Source organism: Peromyscus eremicus, unplaced genomic scaffold (assembly GCF_949786415.1).
Source record: "Peromyscus eremicus unplaced genomic scaffold, PerEre_H2_v1 PerEre#2#unplaced_2338, whole genome shotgun sequence".
NCBI lineage: Eukaryota > Metazoa > Chordata > Mammalia > Rodentia > Cricetidae > Peromyscus > Peromyscus eremicus.
Genome location: NW_026736573.1, coordinates 41750 through 65725, shown reverse-complemented (window position 1 = coordinate 65725; position 23976 = coordinate 41750). Strand labels below are relative to the sequence as shown.

Below are 23976 nucleotides of genomic sequence, written 5' to 3'. Positions count from 1 at the left end.
CCTTGTGACGAAGTTGCCTGTCCCATGGCTTGTCACTTTCTTACCTGAGTCATATCCGCTCTCCTCCGGGATCTCATCCTGAACCGGGCAATTTCAGAGGTGGTTTCATCCACGTTGGGTGCCAGTTGCCCCACCTGCAGGGCTTCAATGGGTTCTCGATCACCCTAAGGACGGAATGATAGGGATAGGAGATACAAAGGAAATACTACACCAAGTCTAGATTCTGATCAAGGTGCAACTTTATTTTTCTCCAAGAGGGTTTATATAGTTCCTGCAAGGTGGGGGGAGCAAGAAGCTGTTATTTGCATAAGGTGGGGCAAGCTAACAGGATGTTTGTATAGGATGTTTACAGGTTGAAAGTGTCAAGGGCTCTGCCTCAATGTCCTGTTGCTAGTCAACCTGACTGTAAGATGATCTAGTTGCCTGTCCTTAGAGATTCTGTCCTTGTCCCTGACATTGTCAGGGCCTTGGGAGGCTAGAATGTTAGTCAAAGGTAAGGAGGCAATTTAGAAACCACTGGTTCATTGACCAGCTGAAGAAACAGCCTTTGCATCAGTTGGATTAGTTTATATCAGCTTTCAGGAAGTTCAGGGCTCATAGTCACATGGAGCAGGTTGTCATTTACAATTGATGCTTGGATGGGTCTGTCAGCAAAGTGCAAACCTGTGGAGACAGATATAAACTAGGAACAGAAATAAAAATTTATGACCTTATTTGGAACTTTTAGACCCATATAATGCAAGCCTTTATGTCATCAGACATTTATATTCCTCAGACCCTTGTCAGGACCATCCAACCTGTCAAACAATACCTGAATAGGGGAGTGTAGATTAAGAAAAGACAGAAAAAACAGAGACATACAAGAAACACAGAGACATAGGATAGATTTGGGAGGACTATCACTGAATACTGTTGTATCCAGTTTATTCTACCCAGTGCTTATATACAGCTGAGCAATAGACAAGGGAGCATCTGCAAAGCATACTACATTGTTACAGACTTCTTTATATAAAGGTTCTTTGGGTTCAAGGAGCAATTAAGACACTTCCCTGCAACACAGATCTTAAAAGGTCTTATTAATAAAAAAACAAGAGCCAGATATTGGGGTAAAAGCTGAAAGATTAGAGAGGTAGAGAGCAAGCTACTACATCTTAGCCCTATGAAATCCAGTGCCAAAAGAGAGAGTTAGCTCCTCTATGCACCTTGCCTTATTACTTCCTCTCTTCAGAAACTCTCGACATAGTTACTGAATCTCAGTATGCAGAAAAAGTGGTCCTACATATTGAAACTGCAGAATTTATCCCTGATGAGTCAGAATTAACTATGTTATTTATTTATTTATTTATAAGATATAATCAGAAACAGGAAGTATCCCTTATATATAACTCACATCCAATACCATATGAGTCTGTCAGGCCCTTTAGCACAAGAAAATGAGGGGATTGATCAACTATTGATAATAAATGTACAGGAGGCCTCAGAGTTTCATAAAAAAAATCATGGCAATAGTGAGGTTTTAAAAAAGGATTTTTCCATAACCTGGAAACAAGCTAAGGAAATTATATGGAAATATCCTACTTGTTCATTTTACAATCAGACTCCACTACCCAAAGGATGTAACCGAAAGGGCACTCAGAGGAATGAAATCTGGCAGATGGATGCATTTCATTTTGTAGAATTTGGAAAACTGAAACATGTGCACCACACCATTGATACCTACTCAGGATTTCCATGAGCAACTGCTCTGAGTTTCAAAAAGATTGATTCTATAATCCAGAAATTACTAGAAGTTATGGCCATCATGGGTATACCTATGTATGTCAAACCTAACAATATCTAGCCTATGTCTCTGGTAAAATGAAACAGTTTTTTGCTTATTATGATATAAAACATATTACAGGTATACCACACAATGCTATAGGAGAAATAGTCATAGAAACATCAAATTGAACTCTAAAGGGTATGCTAAATAAACAAAAAGGAGCAACAAAATCCCCCAGAAATAGATTACATAATGCTTTATTAACTTTGTATTTTCTCAATGCTAATGAGAAAGGAATAATAACTGCGGAGAGACATTGGACATTAAAAAAAGAAAACTACAGAGTTAAATCAGCCTGTATATTTTAAGGATGTGCTGACCTCAGAATGGAAACCAGGATATGTGTTACGTTGGGGATGAGGTTTTGCTTTTGTTTCTATCAGAGAAGGTAAGCTATAAATACCATCAAAATTAATAAAGGGCCGGGCGGTGGTGGTGGTGGTGGTGGTGGTGGTGGTGGTGGTGGTGGTGGTGGTGGTGGCGGCGGTGGCGCATGCCTTTAATCCCAGCACTTGGGAGGCAGAGCCAGGCGAATCTTTGTGAGTTCAAGGCCAGCCAGGTTTACAGAGCGAGATCCAGGAAAGGCACAAAGCTACACAGAGAAATCCTGTCTCGAAAAAAAACAAAAAAAAAATTATGGGCTTGGGGATTTAGCTCAGTGGTAGAGTGCTTGCCTAGCATGCGCAAGGCCCTAGGTTTGATCCTCAGCTCCAGAAAAAAAATTGATAAAAGTTCGATTTGAACAAGACAGACCTCTTAATTAGAAGAGGTGATAGTTCCTCAACCAGCATGACCATCCAATTTAAAGTAACTTGGCCTATTGGTATTACATCACACATAAAATTCATAGGTCCTCCTAAATGATTGTTTTTGCTCTTCTCTACAAACACTTATCACAAATGGTGTTTATGTAGTCCCAGATCAATTAAAAATTAAAGCTGGCTTTGGAGTTGGATAATGACTCTCTCCTTCTTTAAAGCCAAGCATGTTGTTAAAAAGAAAATGCATAATCTCTGTATCATGTCAGAAGAATCAACTGATATGGGGCAGAAGAAAGCCAAAATTAAGGGACAATTCTATTGCCACTGTTCTCATAATACTTTGATGCTATTTTGATTCTTTAAACTTTCCTTAAAGTATGAATTTTATATCAAAATTTATATATATTTTTAACTCAACATAAATCCAGTTACTCTGATCCTGATAGAAGAGAAAGTAGGAAGTAGTCTTGAATGCATTGGCATAGGAGATCACTTCCTAAATATAACACCAGTATCACAGTCACTGAGGGAAACAATCAATCAATGGGACCTCTTATACCAGAGAAGCTTTTGTAGAGAAAAGGACACAGTCAACAAGACAAAGTGACAGCCTACACAATGGGAAAAGATCTTCACCAACCCCACGTCTGACAGAGGGCTGATATCCAGAATATATAAAGAACTCAAGAAATTAGACATCAAAATATCCAACATTCCAATTAAGAAATGGGCTATAGAGCTAAACAGAGAATTCTCAACAGAGGAAACTCAAATGGTTGAAAGACATTTAAGGAATTGCTCAACCTCCCTAATCAGCAGGGAAATGCAAATCAAAAGGACTGTGAGATACCACCTTACACCCATCAAAATGGCTAAGGTCAAAAACACTGGAGAGGATGTGGATCAAGGGAAACACTCCTACATTGTTGGTGGGAATGCAAGCTTGTACTTTTCCACTTTGGAAATGAATATGGCGATTTCTTAGAAAATTGGGAATCAATCTCCCCCAAACACAGCTATACCACTCTTGGGCATATACCCAAGGAATGCTCAATCATACCACAAGGGCACATGCTCAGCTATGTTCATAGCAGTTTTATTTGTAATAGCCAGAACCTGGAAACAACCTAGATGCCCTTCAATTGAAGAATGGATAAATGAAATGTGGTACATATACACAATGGAGTACTTCTCAACAGAGAAAAAACAATGACATAATGAGGTTTGCAGGCAAATGAATGGATTTAGAAAAAAAATTATCCTGAGTGAGGTAACCCATACTCAGAAAGACAAACATGGTATGTACTCACTCATAGAAGGATAATAGATGTAAAATGAAGGATGACTAGAGTGCTACTCACAACTCGGGGGAGGCTACCTAGAAAACAGGACCCCAAGGAAGACACAGGGATCACCCAACAACAGAGAAATGAATGAGCAAACTGGACATGAGGGGAGTTAATGAAGGGCAAGTGTCGGGAGAAAGAAAGCCTAGGGGAGCAAGAGGTCCCAGCAGGATCAGGACCAGAGAAGGAGAACAAGGAAAAAGAGAACAAGATAAATGAAGATCCCATGGGAATAGGAAGAAGAAAAGTGCTAGAGAAGTCCCCAGAAATCAACAAAGATACCTCCACAATAGATTTTGGCAATGGTCAAAAGAAAGCCCGAACTGACCTTCTCTGGTGATCAGATGGCTAAACACCCTAACTGTCATGCTAGAACTCTCCTCCAATGACTGATGGAAGTGGATGGAGAGATCCACGGCCAGGCCCCAGGTGGAGCTCCAGGAGTCCAATCAGCGAGAGAGAAGAGGGATTGTATGAGCAAGATATATTGAGACCATCATTGGAAAAAGCACAGGGTCAAATAGCCAAACTAGTGGAAACACATGAACTATGAACCAATAGCTGAGGAGCCCCCAACTGGATCAGGCCCTCTGGATAAGTGAGACAGTTGATTAGCTTGAACTATTTAGGAGGCCCCCAGGCAGTGGGACCAGAACCTGTCCTTAGTGCATGAGCTGGTTTTTTTGGAGCCCAGAGCCTATGCTTGGACTCTTTGCTCAGCCTGGGTGAAGGGAGGAGGGGACTGGACCTGCCTCCACTGAATCTACCAGGCTGAGCTGAATCCCCAGGGGAGTCCTTGCACTGGTACAGTTGGGAATGGGGGGTGGATTGGGGGGAGAGCGTGGTGGGGGACCCATAGAAGGAAGGACAGGGGAATACATGGCTGATAGGTAAAATTAAATTAATTATAAAATTAAAGAAAATGAAGTGCTTCTTCCATCAAAGTGCTAAAAGAAAAAAATCTGTTTTCTGTTTTTGAAAGCTTTGCTGACTCTGATGTCTGCCCCCAGCATGTAACAGGATCCTCTTAAATTCTGATTTTTTTTTTAGTGGAAAACTTTTACAACTCCCAAACATATTCTGTTACAGTAATTTATTTGAAAATTTTTCTCCCATTTAAATTGTGGCGGTTCACTTCCAGTCAGACAAACAGATGTTCCAAATAAGAATAGCAAGACAGAGAAGAAAATATTAATAGCTGGACTCAATACATACTACATGAATTATAGTAAGTCACCAAAATCGTTTATGTGCTTTTATTAAAATACAACAATGGACACAGGTGGCATTTATTTGTTATTAGATTAGCCAGATAAGGATTAGAATTCTGAGATTGGAACAGGCAAACACAACTCTATATTTAGGATCAAACATGTTGATTTCTACCTTCCCTCTCCATCTTCTTTACTTTTAGCATCTGAAAGTGGCTAATCAATAAAGAATAGCTAGCTGGTGAGTCTTTCCAAATGGCAAAGGACAGGCGCCACGCACAATATTTGGTAATGGTCATGAAGAGAAGTATTAATTTTTTTCAACCAAGGGAAGTGATTCTCTGTTCTAAAGCATCATTTTCAGCATTTTTGTAAGTTTAATATCTGATTCCTTTGTTCCCAGAAAGAGATGTTCTCCAGAAATAGATGTGCAGCTTAGCTCATATAAATGCTAGCTTGTAACTTCACACACAAAAAGAAACATGAAAAAAAAAAGAAGTCCCACTGATGAAGGAAGGGAATTTGTAAGTCATGCCTTGTGACAGCACCCATCTCCAATGTGTATCCCAACCCATCTTTCTCTAGGTAGAAGAAACTGGCATACAGAGAGGCTAAACTGCCAAAGACATAACCAAGAATTTCCTGGGTGTGCCTGCTGTCCTGCCCTTGTTTTGCACTCTGTTCCTCAGACCTGCATTCTAAACCTGTACCTGTGGCTCTTTCAGACCTTATTCTCCTTGGATAACCTTTCATGTAGCTCAAAAGGGCCTGTTTCATGTCCTAGGAGGAGAAGGAAAAAATCAAAGTGACTTTTCACATCTGATAAGGTCTATTTACTTTCAAAGGAGGAAATTTGTCAAAGATCCGTTTACAGAAACCTTGTTGAAGAGGCACAGAAGTTAGAGTGATACTGACAAATTTTTACAGGGATCTATGTACATCAGCCCTGGAGTTAATCTCCAACATAAGGTACCTAGTGACATATTGCCAATCATTACTTATACCCCCACATACCTGGAATTTATGGTGCTACATTGCTCTCAGCTTTAAGGAGCCTCTTCTGACCTTCAAGGAAGGACAAAGCATAAGATTGAGATTCATTGTCAAGGCAGTAAATTCAGACCCAGTTCCCCATATCTGAAAATTCCAATGGTCAGGAAATTCAAGGAAAAATACATTTGTTGAAGTGAGGCTTGTATATAACACAGTAGAAGAATTTAGCATGGTACTTGTTATGGCAAGACAATTTCAGGGGACACTTATTGACAGAGTGAAGTGGTTTGTGAGTCTTTGGGTGTCTCTGGGTCTTTGTAAAACTGTGACAGGGAAACACAGGTTGGGTTCAGGAGGAAGTAGGATCTCTTCTTCTGAGACAGATAAGGTGCTGTTGAGCATTTCATGAAACACACATCTCACTGACATGTGAAAACCCCTCTGTCATATAGTGCTTTCTTAATATCTTTATTGCACTGAATTATCAGGCACAGCAACTTAGAATGGGAAAAATTGATCATAGCCCACAATTCCAGGTAATAGTTCCATTTTTAGAAAATCAGGATAGGAAGTCAGCTATTCATATCACATCTACAGTCAAGAGCAGAGACAAACAAATGTACCCATGCTGCCTGTTTGCTTATGCTTATGCTCTAGCTTCTTCATATGTACACAGTACAGGTTGCAGACAATGAAATGATTCTGCCCATTTTAGGGAGTCTTATCTCAATTAACAATAAATAAAATCCCACAGAGACAAGTTCAAAGAAAAATCTGATCTATATAATTCCTCATTGAGGGTCCTTCTTCACAGGTGACTAGTTTGATTCAGTCTGATAATAAAAACTAAGAATCGCACTGCCCCAGCATCACTGCCAGGATTTGAGGAGATTTCTGCCTGCATTCAGAACTGTGGTCCTCAACCTGTGTGGGTCACCACCCCTTTGGGGGTCGCATATCAGATATACTGCACATCAAATATTTGAATTACAATTCATAACAGTAGCAAAATTAGGGCTGGAGAGATGGCTCAGAGGTTAAAAGCACTGCTTGCTCTTTCAAAGATCCTGAGTTCAATTCCCACCAACCACATGGTGGCTCACAACCATCTGTAATAAGATCTGGTGCCCTCTTCTGGCCTGCAGGGATATGTGCAGACAGAATAATGTATACATAATAAATAAATATAACTTTAAAAAAAAGTAGCAAAATTAAAGTTAGGAAACAATGAAATAGTTATGTTTAGGGCTCACCACAACGTGAGGAACTATTGTTCACACTATTTAAAGATTTAAAGTGTCAGAGAATTGGAAAAAAAAAATAACCATTGATCTAGAGTGTCCAGTGGAACCCGAGTGTCTATGTTGCTAACTATGAAGGGGCTTGCAAAGGATTTTCCTGAATATCCTTTGCTCTAAGGGAAACTCATATTCTGTGTGGAAGACTCCAGCTATCTGGCCATCTTTACTACCCAGTAATAGCAGACCATTTTGAGCTACTGAACAGAGAGTACAACACCCATTACACACATGCTGATGACACAGATTTTACTCACACTGGGCTCCATGACCATATCACGCTCCTATGAGTGCTTGTTCCTAGGCTGTATCAGCCTCTTCCTCTAGCATAACTCTGCCTAGCTGTTTCCTGTAGACTCTTTACCAGGAAGTTGTTCAACAAGTGACCTTCTCAGTCATCATTAAGTCTATAATGTCTTGTGGCTAAGGAGATAAGGAGATGTAGGTACTTTTTTTTGATTTTACATCTTTTTTGTATTTTTTTTTTCATTTTTCATTATTAAGAAATTTTCTCCTCACCCCACATACTGTCCACAGAGCCCCCTTCCTCCCTCTACCCACCCCCATCCCTCTCTCCCAAGCCACTGCACATCCCCACATCCTCCAAATCGAGGTCTCCTATGGGCAGTCAGCAGAGTCCAGAACACTGAGCCTAGGCAGGTCCAACCCCCTCCACACTAAACCAAGGCTGTTCAAGGTGTCACACCACAGGCACTGGGTTCCAGAAGCCTGCCCATTGACCAGGGATAGATCCCTTTCCCCTGCCTGCGTGCCTCTCAAACAGTTCGAGCCAAACAACCATCTTCTGTATCCAGAGGACCTAGTTCAGTCTCATGGGGGTTCCACAGCCACCAGTCAACAGCTCATGGGTTTCCACTAGTGTGGCCAGTCACCTCAGTTGCAGGTACTTATAATGAACTTTAGCATATATAAATTTCTATGATATTATTACCTTGTGTACATAAAATTTCAGTAGGAGATAAAGATTCAGTTCTACACAGGGAAAGAATTGAAGGATGTTCAATCAATCAGAGAGAGATCTCTGGCTTTGGATGAAGGGGATGCTGAAGGGCTTCCCTTGTATCCCAGCAGAGGCTCCTGCAAAGGACAACTTGACATCTAGTGTAAGGAAAGCTCTTAGCAATCTCAGTTCCCATGACATCTGCAGCTCTTCCCTAGACATTCTAATGTATCCTGGAGAGCCCTGGCATCCTCTGTGATGTCACTATGTTGTGGCAACACCCACTGTCCTTGAGAAGTTTATTCAGTGCCTTCACCATTTTCTGATGAACATGATGGCATACTGAAGTGTCTTATTCAGAAAGCGAATGGAGATGTTAGAGAAACCAGAGAGTGACAGAAGAAAGCTGACCTTCAGCCACAATGTAAAACGTCAAGAAAGAAATGGTCAAGAGAACCATGTAATGAGTTCTGTGCAAGAAAAGGGAATCTTCCTGGAGGAAGTGGGCTTGTGCTGAATCTTCCAGTAATGGGGAACAGAAAGCTGGAGTCTCTGGGAACCAACAGAACTTCCTGCTTGTCATGCCTCTTGAAATTCAAGGATTCCAGGATATTAATTGTTCTGGCTCAGAAGCCGGGAACTGGTAAGGCCAATGCTTTATGCTGGGAACTCTTGGTTTTCATTCCTTTTGGTAGATAGGCATTGATGTGTGAACATGAGACCGACATTAAAGCGGGAAGGATTAATGAGATGTGTCCATTTCTAGGCAGGACATCACTCTACTTCAACCACAGTGGCTAACTTTAGTTAAATCCCAGCTGCTCTGTGTTCCTCAGTTGTCAGTGAGGAGACTTATTGAATCTGGTGACCATGTTCTGCCCTTATATGTCTTCTCCATCAATAGTTATATGGTTAGAGTGACCTGTCAAGATATTTGGGGAACCTCTAAATGACTGGGGTGATTTTGAACTATGGCATTTTTTTCCTGACTTGTAAACCCACAGGCTTGTGGACTCTGCAGCCAAGTTGAATTCTGAGTCTGCAGCTGTGAATGAGCCTGAAGAGGCTATCTGCTTGGTTACTTGGAGCATGTGCTATGAGGGCAGAGAAAACCAGATAGCTGGGATAACCACTTTCCTTCAAATCGAGGAGAGAGCTGAGATCCCCAGAGGGGGCATCTCAAGCACAGGACAAAATAATTTGTGGTGTCACCGAGTCACTGGTAAACAAGCTTTCTCAAACATTTGATTAGGACTCAGTGGGGTCTGTCCATTATCTTTGCCTTGTGATACTGTAAGTTCATTTATGTTCATCTACCTACAGATGAACATAAAGGAGCACCAGAGAGCTACCATCCCACCAAACCTTCCTCACCAAAATGTAGATGAAGCAGAAGGTGCAGCCTGACCAGTCAGCTACAGAAAATGACCATTGAAAGAAAGTAACAGTGAGATTGCCTGATCTTTATCACAGAAGAGAGCATGAAGAAGAGGTATTCATTCTTTCAAACTCTGTGGTTTCAATCTCAGGTCCACTCTGTCATCATTCATTCATTTTATATAAGGTCTGTGTTTCTGGTAGGCTGTATATTCAGGGTATGCCTTCAGGGTATGCCAAAATCATGTCTCTGAACTCCTCCCAAAGGCAGAACCTCAAATGTGGACAGGAAAGTCATGAGGACATAGACTATTCTGCTTTCTCTAAAAAGAAACAAAAACAGAGCCTGTGGCATGAGTCATAGTACTCATGGACTGAGGCAGTAGTATGTGAGTTCCCAGCATGCATTTGAAGAGATTCTATCAAGTGCTGTCTTGTGTGAGATGTTAGTTGCTGTGAGTTTGAATTAATTTTTTGTTACTTGCTTTAAAAGCCTTGTGCATTTGATTCTCCAAGCAGCAATTGGAGAGGCCTGGTCACACATCTAAATGTGTGGATACAGGAACTGAGACTGATCCCTGCTCCTTTTGTTCCACTCTGAGAGGACACACCTGCATGCATTTGTTCAGCATCCAATTGGTCGAGTTCTCCCATTCTCACTCAGTCTCTCTTTCTCTGTCTCTCTAAGTATCTCTTTCTCTGTCTCTCACATACATTTGTATATGTTGTGTATTTTTCTAGGTGTTTGTGCATGTATCACCCTCTAATCCCTGCAATCGGGATCTGTGGTTGTGCATGAGCACTTCCCTGTCTCACAATTCCCATGTGATTCCTTGGTGAAAATTGGGAGCACCACTGTGAGTATTATAGTTCCACCAGTGTACTTTCTTTACTGACACATAGATATACCCTTGGGGTGTTTATAAATTTGTCATTATGTTGAGTCCCATCCTCAAAACTGTTCATGATGTTATTTTAGTCTCCATTGTGACAGGTATTATCATTGAGAATTTCTTTTTGAAGACAGGAGAAACATTGTCACAGACTCTGAAGGGTACACACTTGTGGAGAAGACACCAGGGAAATTCTTAGACAGCTATTTTGGCAAGCCTGCTGAGAGAGCTCATGCAGCTCCACCTCCCATCATCTAAACAGCCTGCCTCTACCGGTGTAGGGTCAGAATAGGTGTAAGTAAATTGTTTGCAACTCTGTAGGTTTGGTCCTGGGTTTTGGTACCAACAATATAAGTAAATTTGTTGCAACAACTCTGGGGAAAGGTGTCCTGACTACCTGGGGAGTCAGGCAACACCTTGAGCTGCTTAGGACAACTCTGATAGATGGAACTGCAAGAAGACAGTTCAGCCCTAGAGGGTGAGGTATCCTGGAAACCTCAAGCTGCTCAGAACAGTAGCTCTGCCCTGAAGGTGTCCTGGACACCTGGAGCAGTTTAGCACAGCTCTGATGGCTGGAACTGCAAGGGGACAGTTCAGCTCTGGAGGGTGACGTATCCTGGACACCTGAAGCTGCTCACAATAGCTCTGCCCTGAAGGTGTCCTGGACACCTGGAGCTGTTTAGAACAGCTCTGATGGCTGGAACTTCAAAGAACCAACCTGACCCTGGAAGGGACAATTTTCTGACTTCATGGGAAATTCAGGCCTGGAACTGATGGGAGATGATCTCTCCACAGGATACAATAATCCTGCTCTTCTCCTGGAGAACTGCTATGTCTGAACTTTGCTCAGCCCCCTCTTAAGGGGGCTTCCTAGCTGAGCTCTGCTTCTCTGGCCTAAGATGTTGCTTCTTTTGCTTCACTCTTCAAAAAAAGAAAAGCCCCTGCAGAAATGTAGCAATGTCCTCCAGCTCTGGAGAAAAATGTTACTTTTTAGCTCTTTATTGCTCTGTCCACTGAGAGACGTCTCAGCAAAGATCTTCTCTATGCCAGTGAATGAAGATCTTCACACCCAAAACTCTTCTGAGAAAGAGATTTATTTGAAGGGAAGGAGGAGTCCAGGACAGTAGGTGCCTCTACCAGGCTGGAGAGAACAGCCTTTTTTCCTAACTGACCAGGCAGGGCAGTTTACACAGGATGCTTTGGGCGTGGAGTCAACCAGGGGTTGGCTTGGGGCCCAGGTTTCTACTGTCCTACTCTGTGATTGGTTGGTTTCACAAGTTAGTTGACCAGGGGCAGAGACGGCTCTGATCTGACTGATCCTACTGGTGTGTTTCGTTCTGCCCTGATCTGAATCTTCTTTCCCTAGTTCTGGGCTCCAGGGTGAGGGTGGGTTTCTTTAGCCAGCCCCTTGTCCCTACAACAAAAATGTATAAGTGCCAGAAGTTCTCAGCCTAAAAATAGAACGACTATTTTTAACCTTCCTAATGCCATGACCATTGAAATAAAATTCCTTGTGTTGTGACATTCCACCGTAAAATTATTTTTCTTGCTGCTTCATAACTGTAATCACTACTGTGATCAATCATTATGTAAATATCTGTTATGCAGGGGGTCTGAGATTCCTCCCCTGTGAAAGAGTCATTCCATCACCAAATGAGTCATGACACTTAGAAGTCCAGTGTTCCACACGAGATGGTTATCACGCAGGGTCTTGGGCAGGGGTCTATTGCCGTAGGACTGCTACACCACTAGTGTCTCCTACCCTCACTCAGAGGGGATTTGTCCTCTACTTGCTGATGTTTCCTCATTTTCATGGTCAGAGAAGGGCAGATGGGGAATCTATTTTCTTACTACAGGTTCTTGGATTTCTGTTGTTGTTGGAGTTTTCAGAAATAGTATGATTATTTCTGGAATTCCCTTTTCTCTACCATTGGCCTGGAGGAAACGGTCAGAGACCCTCAGACACAGAAAAAGCAGGTAAGAACAAGCAGCTGGGTCAAGGTTAGGTCCAGCACCATTTCCTCCTGTAACATTAGCCTGTTTAACATTCAACCCACTTGTGTTTACTTTATCAGTTTACTCATACACATCCCCCCCCCGACACACACATTCAACCCCATCACCACTTTCATGACAGTCAACTGTTTATTTTTTGTCCATGCACCAGTAGTTCTGGGAAGTGAGTCTTTTGTGAAAAGCATTTGGCAATCAATCCCTGCTTCTCTGCCTGAAGCTGCAGTCCAATGATGGAGATGGATCAGTCACACATCACACACCTGCATGCCATTATGAGGAGAGAGGTGCTATGAACAGCCTTGAGGGAGTAAGTTCAAAGTCCAGCACCATTTGCTTTTTGCACATTTGCTTTCCAGGGTTTATATATGATCACAGTGGGGATAGCAGCTTGCAAGTAAGAGAGTCCACTGTAAAAGTCAATTGAGTCATTCTCTTTGTCACCTCATTGGGTGGCATGTGGCCTTCTTCCTCCCATTCTCTGCATGCCAAGGTGGTCTCTTCACTTTGACCAGCTGTTGGTTCACACTTATAGAGACCTCAGTGGGATTTGGGCAGCAGTGTTTACTGTGTGTTCTGTTCTTTTTTGTTTTGTCCTCTCCCATAGTAGTTGACCAAATTTCCTATCTGATACTCTCCAAAGTGTTGGAACCACAGTGTCAATAACGCTAGGGAAGACTGAATGTATTGTCACTTTTGAACGTGATGCTCATATCACCGCTGAGGGACTGTACTACTCTCCATGTCAGTATGTAGCTGTGCCACGCTGAGAGGTCTTGAGCTCTGCCCCCTGACCCAGCATCAGTGATTTTTGTTTCTGAAGCTTCTGGACCCTGTCCCAGCTAATTGTTGTGTTCCATACATCCTTCCATTTGTGTGGTCTCTTAACTTGATGTGGTGTCATTCTTACTACAGGAGTGTGTCATACATGGTGATCCATTTATAGAACTGAGTGTTTCATTGGTTCTTTTGTATGGTTTATTCAGGTTTGATTTTTAGTATTGGCTGAGTATTCTCTTGTACAGTATGAGTTAAGATTCAGAACTAATTTACATGTGTTCTGATCTTTGTTGTTTCTTGCTGACTGACATTTCATTTTTACGTTTTTAACACATAATTATTTGTGTATGAACTCACAGACATAGCACTCACTCAGCTGTGCACACACTATAACTCACATGTAGATGGTGGATGGGAATAGTTTACTAGAGTTCAATGCCTTTATTATACCATGTTTCCCAGGAGTTGAATTTAGACTTGTTTCTACTAGTCCCTAATTTTTTAAATGTTTACCTTTATACCACTAGACTTCTACTTCCCTCTTGCATCACCTTTTATGTAGAATCCAATGTTCTGTTATTTTTGTACATTTCAAGAATGTTATGCTCTTCCTACCACCATTTGTGTCTAAGAACTTTGGAACCCACTCCCAATTTCTTGAGCATCTCACTGATTGTTCAATGTTTTATTTTCTAGCCTCCATGTGTTTTTATATTTTCTATAGTTTATTTTTGTTCTACTTTGTATTTTTTGTACTCTGATCTTATAAAAATAAAAGTTATTTCAATTACCTTGTTTTTGAGAAGATTTGCTTTGCATAAAACCATTTTGAAAAGTAACTGCTCAGGCTGCTGATAAAAATGAATTCTGCTACTGTTCTTTGAGAAGTTTTGTAAATGTTAAATCAGTCCATTTATTTGTATCTCAGTTGTTCATTGGTTTGTTTTTCTTTTGAGTTCTATCTGTTATGTCATATATAGTAGTGTGTACTTTATAAAATTAGGAACATCAGTGTCACAAGGACATGTGTTTATGGACTCTTGTTGAAATTCTCACTTCATCAATATATAGTGACCTTCATTTTCTCATTCAGTAATTTAACTTTAAAGTGTACATTGTGGACTATCGGTATGATTAGACTTGTTTGTTTCCACATGTGATTTTCTACCTATTTCTTTGGCACTGAAATTCATTTGTTGCATGTACTAAATAGCTCTATGTAGTAGAATATTATTTTAAGGTGTACTGCTTTTGTTTATGTTGAATTTGTTTAACTCTGTGAAGCTATATTACTGTGCCTGTGTAAAACACCTGATGATTTAATAAAGAACTGGCCAATGGCAAGAAAGGAGAAAGGATAGGTGGGGCTGGCAGGCTCAGAGTATATATAGAAAGAGAAAACTGGGTAGAATGATCTAAAGTCAAGGAGTCAGAGGAGGAGGAGGGCTCCAGGAGCCAGCCAACCAGCTACACAGCAAGCTACAGAGTAAGAGTAAGATTTACAGAATTTAGAGAATATGAAAAGCCAGAGGCAAAAGAAAAAAGGGTTAATTTAAGAAAAGCTGGCTGGAAATTAAGCCAAACTAAGGGCTGGGCACTCATAAGTAAGAATAAGTTTCAGTGTATGATATACTTGGGAGTTCGAAGGAGGTCCATCAAAAGAGCAATAACCTCCAATAACAGCTCTTTTTCATTTATGTAGTCTATTCTGTCAGGCTATTTCTTCTAATTGGTGAGACACTTAAAAGTCAGAATTATCTCAAGTTGTAAAATAATTACTGTCATTTTATTATATCTCCTTTATTATATGTTTTAATTTTTCAAGATAGCTTTTACTAAATATTTTTAGTCTAATGATGTATTTGGACTCTCTCACATACATTTATACTCAATCTTCCCAATTCTCTTCTTCTTGCTTTGGTTTTGGGAATGCTTTCTTCTAACTTATTATTTTTGTCTCTTTTTATAGGATACATTTATAGGATTCATTGCAATCTTTGTCTTTAGCTACCTTAAATCCACCGAAGATGAATACATTCTAAATGCAAGTTTTATTTTATATTATTCAATACAACAATTTTTTAATAAATAGAATTTTCAAGATAGCACTACTCAATTTCACCCAAGGAGAAAAATGAGATCATTGTAGGCTATGATAGGCAAAACTGACGGCATTAGAAAATTTAAGCTGCCTTATCCAGGCTTGTAAAATTCTAGTTGTGTCCATATTCTGCAAAGCCTTTTGATAGTACTGCATAATTTATTTGTGGCATAATGACATTATAATTTACCCAAACTATTGATCGTATTTGAATGACTGATGTAATAGTAAAACTTACCCTAAAGGTTTCTCTTTTAATTACCAGTAACCTCATATCACAAATTATTGGAATTATCAGTGATTTTTAAAAACTTAATTTATTCATAATAGACATACAGCTTCAGGTGGAAAAATATTAACATTTAAAAGGGGTAAAGTAACAAAGGCCTGAGTAAATAATGGGCACAAGAGTGGGCTTGTTTCCATTTTCCTGATATGAGAAGTAGATTATATGGACCATGTCTTAATGTTCAACAATCTACTGGGATAAAAAATGGTGCCTAAATAATGCTTCGTTTACTACAGCCATATTAAAGGTAGAAGGAAAAATACATACAACTCACAGAGAGACTTGTGTTTTCAGGAGTAGAAAAATGAGGATATAAAGTGAGGTCATGATTGGGTGGGGTTGATTTGCCATGTGGCTATTATGACAGACTGTGTGATCAATATTACTGCCTGGCAACCCAAGTGGGATTCTCTCTGCCCATGTCATGGGACCAACAAACAGGGAGCAGCTGAGATGCAGTGTTTACTTGGGACACTTTATTATCCAAAATATGTGTACCATATAACCTTTATTGTGCACAAAGTGGGAGGTGATGGCAATCAGTCCATGGCCAAAGCCTTGGAATTTAACCTTGCACCTGGCACTAGTACTTAATAAAGGTTACCTAATCCCACTGAATACTGCCTGAGCAAAAGATGTTCAGAGCCTTTTCTGGGTGGATTTCCCATTAACTAAGAAGTAAACTATGGAATAAGAATTAAAAGTCTCAGAGTTATCTTCTAGGGTAACAGTTATTCTGTTGTTACCTTCTTTCTGCAAGTTTTTAAGCCATTTCTTATACTAGATTGATGTAGAAGTAGGAGTTGCTTTTCTCTGAGACAGATGCTCAACTTAACCTATCTGATGCACTCTTAAACCCTAGATGAATGGGGACAGTACCACCTATGAAAATTGAAAGCATTGTGTGTCTCTTTTGAACGTGGGGTCTGAAGATAGGTGAGGCTCTTGCCACACTGTTCAAGCTGGGATGTTATTGTTACTTATTGAGAAGTCTCAGTCTCTGGCTCTAGGCCAATGTTGATATTTACTCTGATGCTTCTGGACCCTCTTACTGCTAATAATGGGGTTACATTAATTTTCCAATATTTATAGTTACTCTCCAGTAGGTGTTGTTTCATGCATTTGAAGAGTACTGTGTGTGAAAAGACCTCACTACATTGATGAAATTCATGGTGTTTCTCTCTGGTATGTGATCTTTCATGCATTTGAAGATGACTGTGATGACAAAAAGCTTTACCACGTTAATTATGGTCACAGGCTTTTGCTCCAGCATGTCTTCTTGTATGTATTTGAAGAGTAGTGTGATGAGCAAAGACTTTACCACATTGATTACATTCATAGGGTTTATCTCCAGGATGTCTTCTTTTATGTACTTGAAGAGTATTGTGATGAGCATAGGCCTTAACACATTGAATACATTCATAGTTTATCTCCAGTATGTATTCTTTTATGCATTTGAAGAGTTTGTTGATGTGCAAAGGCTTTACCACACTGATTACATTCATAGGGTTTCTGTCCTGTATGTGTTCTTTTATGTACTTGAAGATGATCATGTTGTGCAAAGGCTTTACCACACTGATTACATTCATAGGGCTTCTCACCAGTATGAGTTCTTGTGTGCCTTTGAAGATGACTCAATCATGCAAAGGCTTTACCACATTGATTACATTCATAGGGTTTCTCTCCAGTATGTGTTCTTTTATGACATTGAAGATAACCATGTTGTACAAAGGCTTTATCACACTGATTACCTTAATAGGGTTTCTCTCCAGTATGTGTTCTTTTATGATTTTGAAGATTATCCTGTCATGCAAAGGCTTTACCACATTGATTATATTCATAAGGTTTCTCTCCAGTATGTGTTCTTTTATGCCTTTGCAGATTACTCCAATGTACAAAGGCTTTAACACACTGATTACATTGAAAGCGTTTCTTTCCCATAGGTGCACTTTCATGCCTTTGAAGATGACTCTCATATCCAACGGTTTTACCACATTCAGTATATATGAAAGGTTTCTTCTCTCCAGTTTGACTTCTTTCATGCCTGCAAGGACATGTAAAATCTTTACCATAATCATTACAATATTGACTCTTTATATCTGTATGAATTAAATTTAAATTTGGTCTAATTTTAAAGAGGAATCAGTTCTTAAGATTTCATCATTGTTTTTACACCCATGTTTTATTTAAGCAGTCCTAGCTTACATAGGGCTTCTCTGAAGTGCAATATTGTTAATATATTAACAATGAAGATAGAAAATCAATTACTTGTATACTTGAATCAAATTCAACAAGTATACTCAATGCGGAAACTGTTACATATCTTCTGATTTTATAAGAATAAGGTATGTTATGTCTTACATATTCCTATGCTCATATGGCTTATTTCCAGAAGGACATGTGATATAGCTAGTAAAGGAAGAATAACAGATAATAGATTTCCCCCAAAGAATTCTGTTTGACTTTCTGTCCTCATAGACTTGTGGTATAGGGATTAAGGTTTCTCTTCCACAACATCCCTTGTCTTTTGACTCTAACTGCCCCACTCACTAAACAGCACAGTCACAACAAGTATATGAGTTACACTAGCATTACTATGAACTATTTGCTTAATAGTAATCTTTGACAATATACTCATCACCTCTTCACTGTGTGTAAGTTTTGTAATATGAATGTTATGAAATAAAAAGACAGACAGTTCTACAGCATAGCTCTCATGATGCTATGATTTTAATGGTGATATCTTTGTGGAATTGTTTCTTTAACATTGTTCTTAAAAGAATGCCCTGCAAATGCAATTCACTAACCTGAAATTGAGATTTATGTTTTTGTGAGAATTTAATAATCATCAATGCACTTTAAGTGGTACTTATATACACTGTTGCTTTTGTTTAAAATTTCCAGGACACAATATAATTTCTTCACAGGCATATTTTTATCAGCTTGCATAAGAAAATTACCTTACATGTCTTCTAGAATTTTGAAAATGTTCTTCAATATTATGATTTTCCCAACTGTATCCTAAAATAGAGTACCAGAAAATTTATATTATTGAAACTGTAAAATTTATGTTACTATCTTCAGTGAATCTTAGAAACATGCTTGATTTATTCACCTTACTCTTCTTTCTCAATCAAATTACACAGGAACATCCAAAACCAAGAAATACTTGTCCCTTTATTTTAAAATGTGAAGGAAAATACACTGTCTTACCTGTAATAGTGAGGTTCCTGTAGGTCTCAATCATCACCTCTTTGTAGAGATTCTTCTGCGAAGGATCCAGCAAAGTCCACTCTTCCCAAGTGAAGTTGACATGCACATCATTATAGGTCACTGCATTCTAAAACATTCCATACACATGAACAACAGAAAGCATGATACTGACAACATTGTAAATGTATAATTCTTTGACAGTATATTCATACAGTTCTGGTGCTCACTATCTTACTCCATTACATAGTTGTTATAATGTAATCACCAAGTCACTTTAGAAGAAAACTGATAAGGGTGTTCACCTCTGTCAATTCTGTACCCTTTGAAAGGGGTATCACCTTGCAAGAAAAATGTCAATTAACAAACATACACAGACAAGTAAACCAAACAACAGTACAGAGTACATATGAGAGAAATTGTATGAACTAACTACAAAGAAGAAATAAGATAGACAAGCTACTGGCTAACAACTTTAATCCCAACACTCCAAAGCCAGGTGTAGGCATACCTGCCTCTGAGTTGAATGCCAGAATAGTTTATGCAATCAGGTCCAAGACAGATAGAACCTAGATGAGCAATTGTCCTTGTGGTAAGATGGAAGAGTAACATTGGGTATATGCACAAATGTGGTATAACTGGATCTTGAGGTAGATTGACTCCCAATTATATGAAGATATCATATTGATTTCCACAGTGTCTGTATAAATTTGAAACTGTGACAGCAATGAATTCCCTTGTTTCATATCCTTTCCAACATTAGCTGTCACTTGTGTTATTGATCTTAACCATTCTTACAAGTGTAAGACAAAAGCTCAAAGTAGTTTCAGTATGCATTTGCCTGATTTCTAAGATATTGAACATTTTTTCAAGTGTTTCTCAGGCACTTTAGATTCTTCTACTGAAAATTCTATTTAGAGGTATACCCAATTATAATTGCATTATTTGGTTTGTTGTTTAGTTTCTAGAGTTCTTTATTATCTTTTGTGAGAAAACCCAGAAGCACATAGACAAACATGTTGTACTCACTGATACATGAAAATTAGCTGTTAAGTAAAGTACACTCACAATAAACATAGTTAATCACAGTACAATCCACAGATGCATAGAAGCTAAGTAAGAAGAGCAGCTCTAGGGTATATGTATGAATCTCACTGTGAGAAGTATACAGAATAGATTTTGTGGGTGCACTGGAGGCAGTTGGAGATGGGAACAGGATTGGTCAGGTGAGTAAGGAAGGGGCAGAGGAGAAGACAGGGAGAGATAACTCCATTAGGGGAGATTTAACAGGAGACATGGACACAGTGCAATGCAAACTTCATGGAACCTTAGAGGGTGACTCTAGTGAGGAGTCCTAGTTATCAAGAATTCAGAGGCTGGCTGGGTAGTGATAGCACATACCTTTAATCCCAGTACTCAAAAGGCAGAGGCAGGGAGATCTCAATGAGTTTGAGGCCAGCTTTCTCTAAAAAGTGAGTTCTAGGACAGGCTCCAAAAGCTACACAGAGAAAAAATAAACAAACAAACAAAAAGAATACAGTGGCTGAACCAACCATCTTCTCTAACCACACAATACTCCCGGTGGTAGTATTGAGACACCAAGCTAGACACAAAACACTCAGCTAACACTTGTCCTGCCTGAAAGATACGCTGGAGCAATGGTGGCTCAGAGTGTCTAACCAATGAATGACTAGTGTAAATTGTTGCCTAAGCTATGAAAGGAGGCTCATGCCTTACAAAGCCTAGATGGATAGGAGCTGCAATAGGATGGTCCAGAAAACTAGGAAAGGACCAAATACAATTGACCAAGGAAAATACAATGAGATGATGTATAATTTTATTCTGTTATAATCAAAGATTTGTGCCTAGCCTAATTGTCATCAGAGAGGCTACTTTCAGTAGATGATGGGAGCACATGCAGAGATCCCTACCCAAACATGAGGATGAGCTCTAAGAATTCTGTGGAAGGAGGGAATGAATATTGTAGGATACAGAAGGGTTATGGAATCAACAACCATAGAATCAACAAATCAGTGTACATAGGGGTTCAGAGAAATTTAAGTGGCAATCATTAAGGCTGTATGGTTCTGTGCCAGGTCATCTACATGCATACATTCTATAGTTGTTTAGTCTTATGTGTTTGTGGGACTTATAACTGTAGGAGTCCTGTTGTCTGGCTCTTTTTCTTGCTCTTGGGAGCCTTTTCCTCCTGTTGAGTTACATTATCCAGTCTTGATATGAGGGTTTGTTCCTAGCATTATTGAACCTTGTTATGATGTGTTTGGTTGATATCTCTGGGAAGCCTACTATTTTCTGAAGGAAAACAGAGTAGCAGTGGATTTGGAGGAATGAGGATTTCATGGTGGTGACTAGGAGTGGAGAAAGGAGAAGGAAGCTGCAAGTTAGGACGTATTGTATGAGAGAAGAATAAATACCAAGAGAAAAAGAAAAAGAAAAATGCATTTAATCTTAGTACAATGATCCTCATAATGTGTAACAGTCCCAAACAGCTTAAATGTCCAGTTTCTTTTGACACTCAAGATAATCTCTTGCCAGTCACATTTTGTACAAATCAAGAGACAAGGATTTCCTACAAATAATGGCACAGTATATATTCCCATTCAGAAAAAAAGGAATGTGACTGTGTTCCTGGACCCAACACATGCAGACATCCCCGGCTCATGTGCATATCACACCAGCCAGAAGATTAGGTAGCCAGGCCACCAGCCCATGAAACTTCCACCATCCCCACATACCCACAGACACAATCCTCCACCAACCACACAGCTGCCACTCCCAAATCCATGTCCCCACCCCAAATTGGATGGATATCCTCTGCTCAAAAGCAAGCCACACCAGCCAGAAGAACAGGTAGACAACCTGAGGTAGAAATGCCCTGCTGGACCAGAGGCAATGCCAGCCACCAGAAATCCATGTAACCTGCTCACTTTTGGACATCCTGCAGTCTTTCAATAATCCCCTAACAGGGCCGGGTGGTGGTGGTGCACGCCTTTAATCCCAGCACTCGGGAGGCAGAGCCAGGTGAATCTCTGTGAGTTCGAGGCCAGCTACCAAGTGAGTTCCAGGAAAGGCGCAAAGCTACACAGAGAAACCCTGTCTTGAAAAACCAAAAATAAATAAATAAATAAATAAATAAATAAATAAATAAATAAAAAATAAATAAATAAATAAATAAATAAATAATAAATAAAATAAAAATAAAAAATAATCCCCTAACAATATCCTCAATCCCACTTCTCTCTTCATCTCTGTGTTGTTGCCTCAAAATTGGATTGAATCCTTTCTCTAACAAAGGACACGCAATCTGCCAGATGTCTATGTAGCCCACCTGCCCAAAGACCTCCCCTACTTTCACAATGCCCCCTCAACCCTATCCCCAAACTTCCTCTTTTCCCTTTGGTCATCCCCAAACTTGGGCAGATACTCCCTGCTGGAACAAATGTAACACTGCAAGATTTCAAGGCCCCAACTTGGGATGAGAACCCCTGTTCAATCATAGACCACAAAGAAGAGAAGAACAAAGAGCAAATAAAACCAAGGAATAAAACACCCATCCAAAAAAGACAAACTGAGAAATCAGCACCCACAGCCACAATCACCTCAAATCCAGATACCTGGACACCAGCATAAGAACATAATCGACATCAGCTGGAACAATATTTCACTACCACATTCCTGCTACCCTACTACAGCAAGCCCTGGATATTCCATCACAGGTGAAGGACAATTAAGACAATCTTTATAAAGTTGATAGGAGTTCTTAAAGAGGAAGTGAATGAATGTGTTTAAAGAAAGCAGAGAAAGAATAAGTCTAATATTGGAAAAAATTAACAAATCCCTTAAAGAAAATCAAAGACAAACAAACAGTTGATGGTAATAAATGATCTCTTCAAGAACTGATAATGGAAATAGAAGCAATTAAAAAAATGCAAACTGAAGAAATTCTAGAAATGAAAATCTAGGTATTCAAACAGGAACTACAGAGGTAAGCTTCACCAAAGGAATATAAGACATAGAATAGAGAACTACAGGCTTTAAAGATATGATAGAAAATATGGCTATACTGATGGAAGAAAATGTTAAATTGAAAGATGTCCTGAAACATAAGATCCAGGAAATCTGCAACACTATTAAAAGACCAAACCTAAGAATAATAGAAATAGAAGGAGGAAAATCTCACCTCAAATCCCAGGAAGGATTTTCAAAAAAAAATTCTAAAATAAAAAAACAGAAGAGAACATAGCCTAGACAATCTACTAAACAGTGCTCACAGGGGCTCACAGGGGCTCACAGGGGCTCACAGAGACTGAAACAGCATTTACTGCCTACATGGGTCCACACCAGTTCCTCTACATATGTGTTACCCTTGTATAGCTTGGTGTTTTTATGCAACTCCTCACAGTAGAAGTGGGTGGTGTGTCTCTGACATCTTTGCCTGCTCTTGAAATCCTTTAACTCCTACTAGCTTGTTTCATCCAGCTTTGATATGAGGGTTCCTGCCTAGTCTTTTTGTCACTTGTTATGCAGTGTTTGATTGATAACCCTGGGATATCTGCTCTATTCTGAAGGGAAAAGGAGGAGGAGTGGATCTGATGAAAAAGGAAGAAATGGAAAGGATGCAGAGGAGTAGAGGGAGGGAAAACTGCAGTTGGGGTTTATTGAATGACAAAAGAATAAAAAAAATAAAAAAGAAAGATTGAAATGTGGACACAGAATAGAAAGACAACAAATCCTGTAGCTCTCTTTCAGACAGGTGGGGCTTCATTCTCAAAGGGCTTAGATAGCTCTGTCCATGAAATGTTTTTTTACATGTCTCTGGCTTGCAACTTCTACTCCTTTTGGTATTAAAAAAAGGAGAGACAGAGACAGAGAGGCAGAGAGACACAGAGAAGAGAGAGAA

At 39.7% G+C, this 23976-nt stretch overlaps 1 protein-coding gene and 2 long non-coding RNA genes across 8 annotated transcripts; 1 reads left to right on the top strand and 2 right to left on the bottom strand.

The window, feature by feature from the left end:
• Positions 1 to 36: 36 nt before the first annotated feature.
• LOC131902111 (uncharacterized) lies at positions 37 to 8594 on the bottom strand. Of its 4 annotated transcripts, none has more exons than XR_009377011.1 (4): positions 8384 to 8594; positions 6155 to 6205; positions 5851 to 5920; positions 222 to 663 (listed from the first exon to the last, which is right to left on the bottom strand). It is a non-coding gene; the product is annotated as an uncharacterized LOC131902111 (long non-coding RNA). The 4 variants fall into 4 exon arrangements; XR_009377010.1 differs by having other exon boundaries at positions 5868 to 5920; XR_009377014.1 differs by lacking the exons at positions 222 to 663; positions 5851 to 5920 and adding an exon at positions 37 to 164.
• A 44-nt stretch (positions 8595 to 8638) lies between these two features.
• LOC131902112 (uncharacterized) lies at positions 8639 to 16459 on the top strand. 3 transcript variants are annotated; one of them, XR_009377016.1, is made up of 7 exons: positions 8639 to 9035; positions 9397 to 9614; positions 9716 to 9884; positions 10511 to 10626; positions 10764 to 10956; positions 12519 to 12639; positions 15425 to 16459. It is a non-coding gene; the product is annotated as an uncharacterized LOC131902112 (long non-coding RNA). The 3 variants fall into 3 exon arrangements; XR_009377015.1 differs by lacking the exon at positions 12519 to 12639 and having other exon boundaries at positions 15425 to 16458; XR_009377017.1 differs by lacking the exons at positions 9397 to 9614; positions 12519 to 12639 and having other exon boundaries at positions 8640 to 9035.
• LOC131902110 (zinc finger protein 431-like) lies at positions 15858 to 19571 on the bottom strand. Its single transcript, XM_059253145.1, has 3 exons — positions 19059 to 19571; positions 18806 to 18866; positions 15858 to 17889 (listed from the first exon to the last, which is right to left on the bottom strand). Exons 1-3 carry the CDS (start codon positions 19090 to 19092, stop codon positions 17652 to 17654), a joined length of 333 nt encoding a protein of 110 aa, XP_059109128.1. The 5' UTR covers positions 19093 to 19571; the 3' UTR covers positions 15858 to 17651.
• Positions 19572 to 23976: the final 4405 nt, after the last annotated feature.

Coding starts and splice junctions, on each gene's coding strand:
- LOC131902110 (XM_059253145.1), bottom strand. CDS start 19,092: ATGATTGAGACCTACAGGAACCTCACTATTACAG. Junction 18,867..19,058: donor CAGGAACCTCACTATTACAG/GTAAGACAGTGT, acceptor ACTCTATTTTAG/GATACAGTTGGGAAAATCAT. Junction 17,890..18,805: donor AATTCTAGAAGACATGTAAG/GTAATTTTCTTA, acceptor ATGTCCTTGCAG/GCATGAAAGAAGTCAAACTG.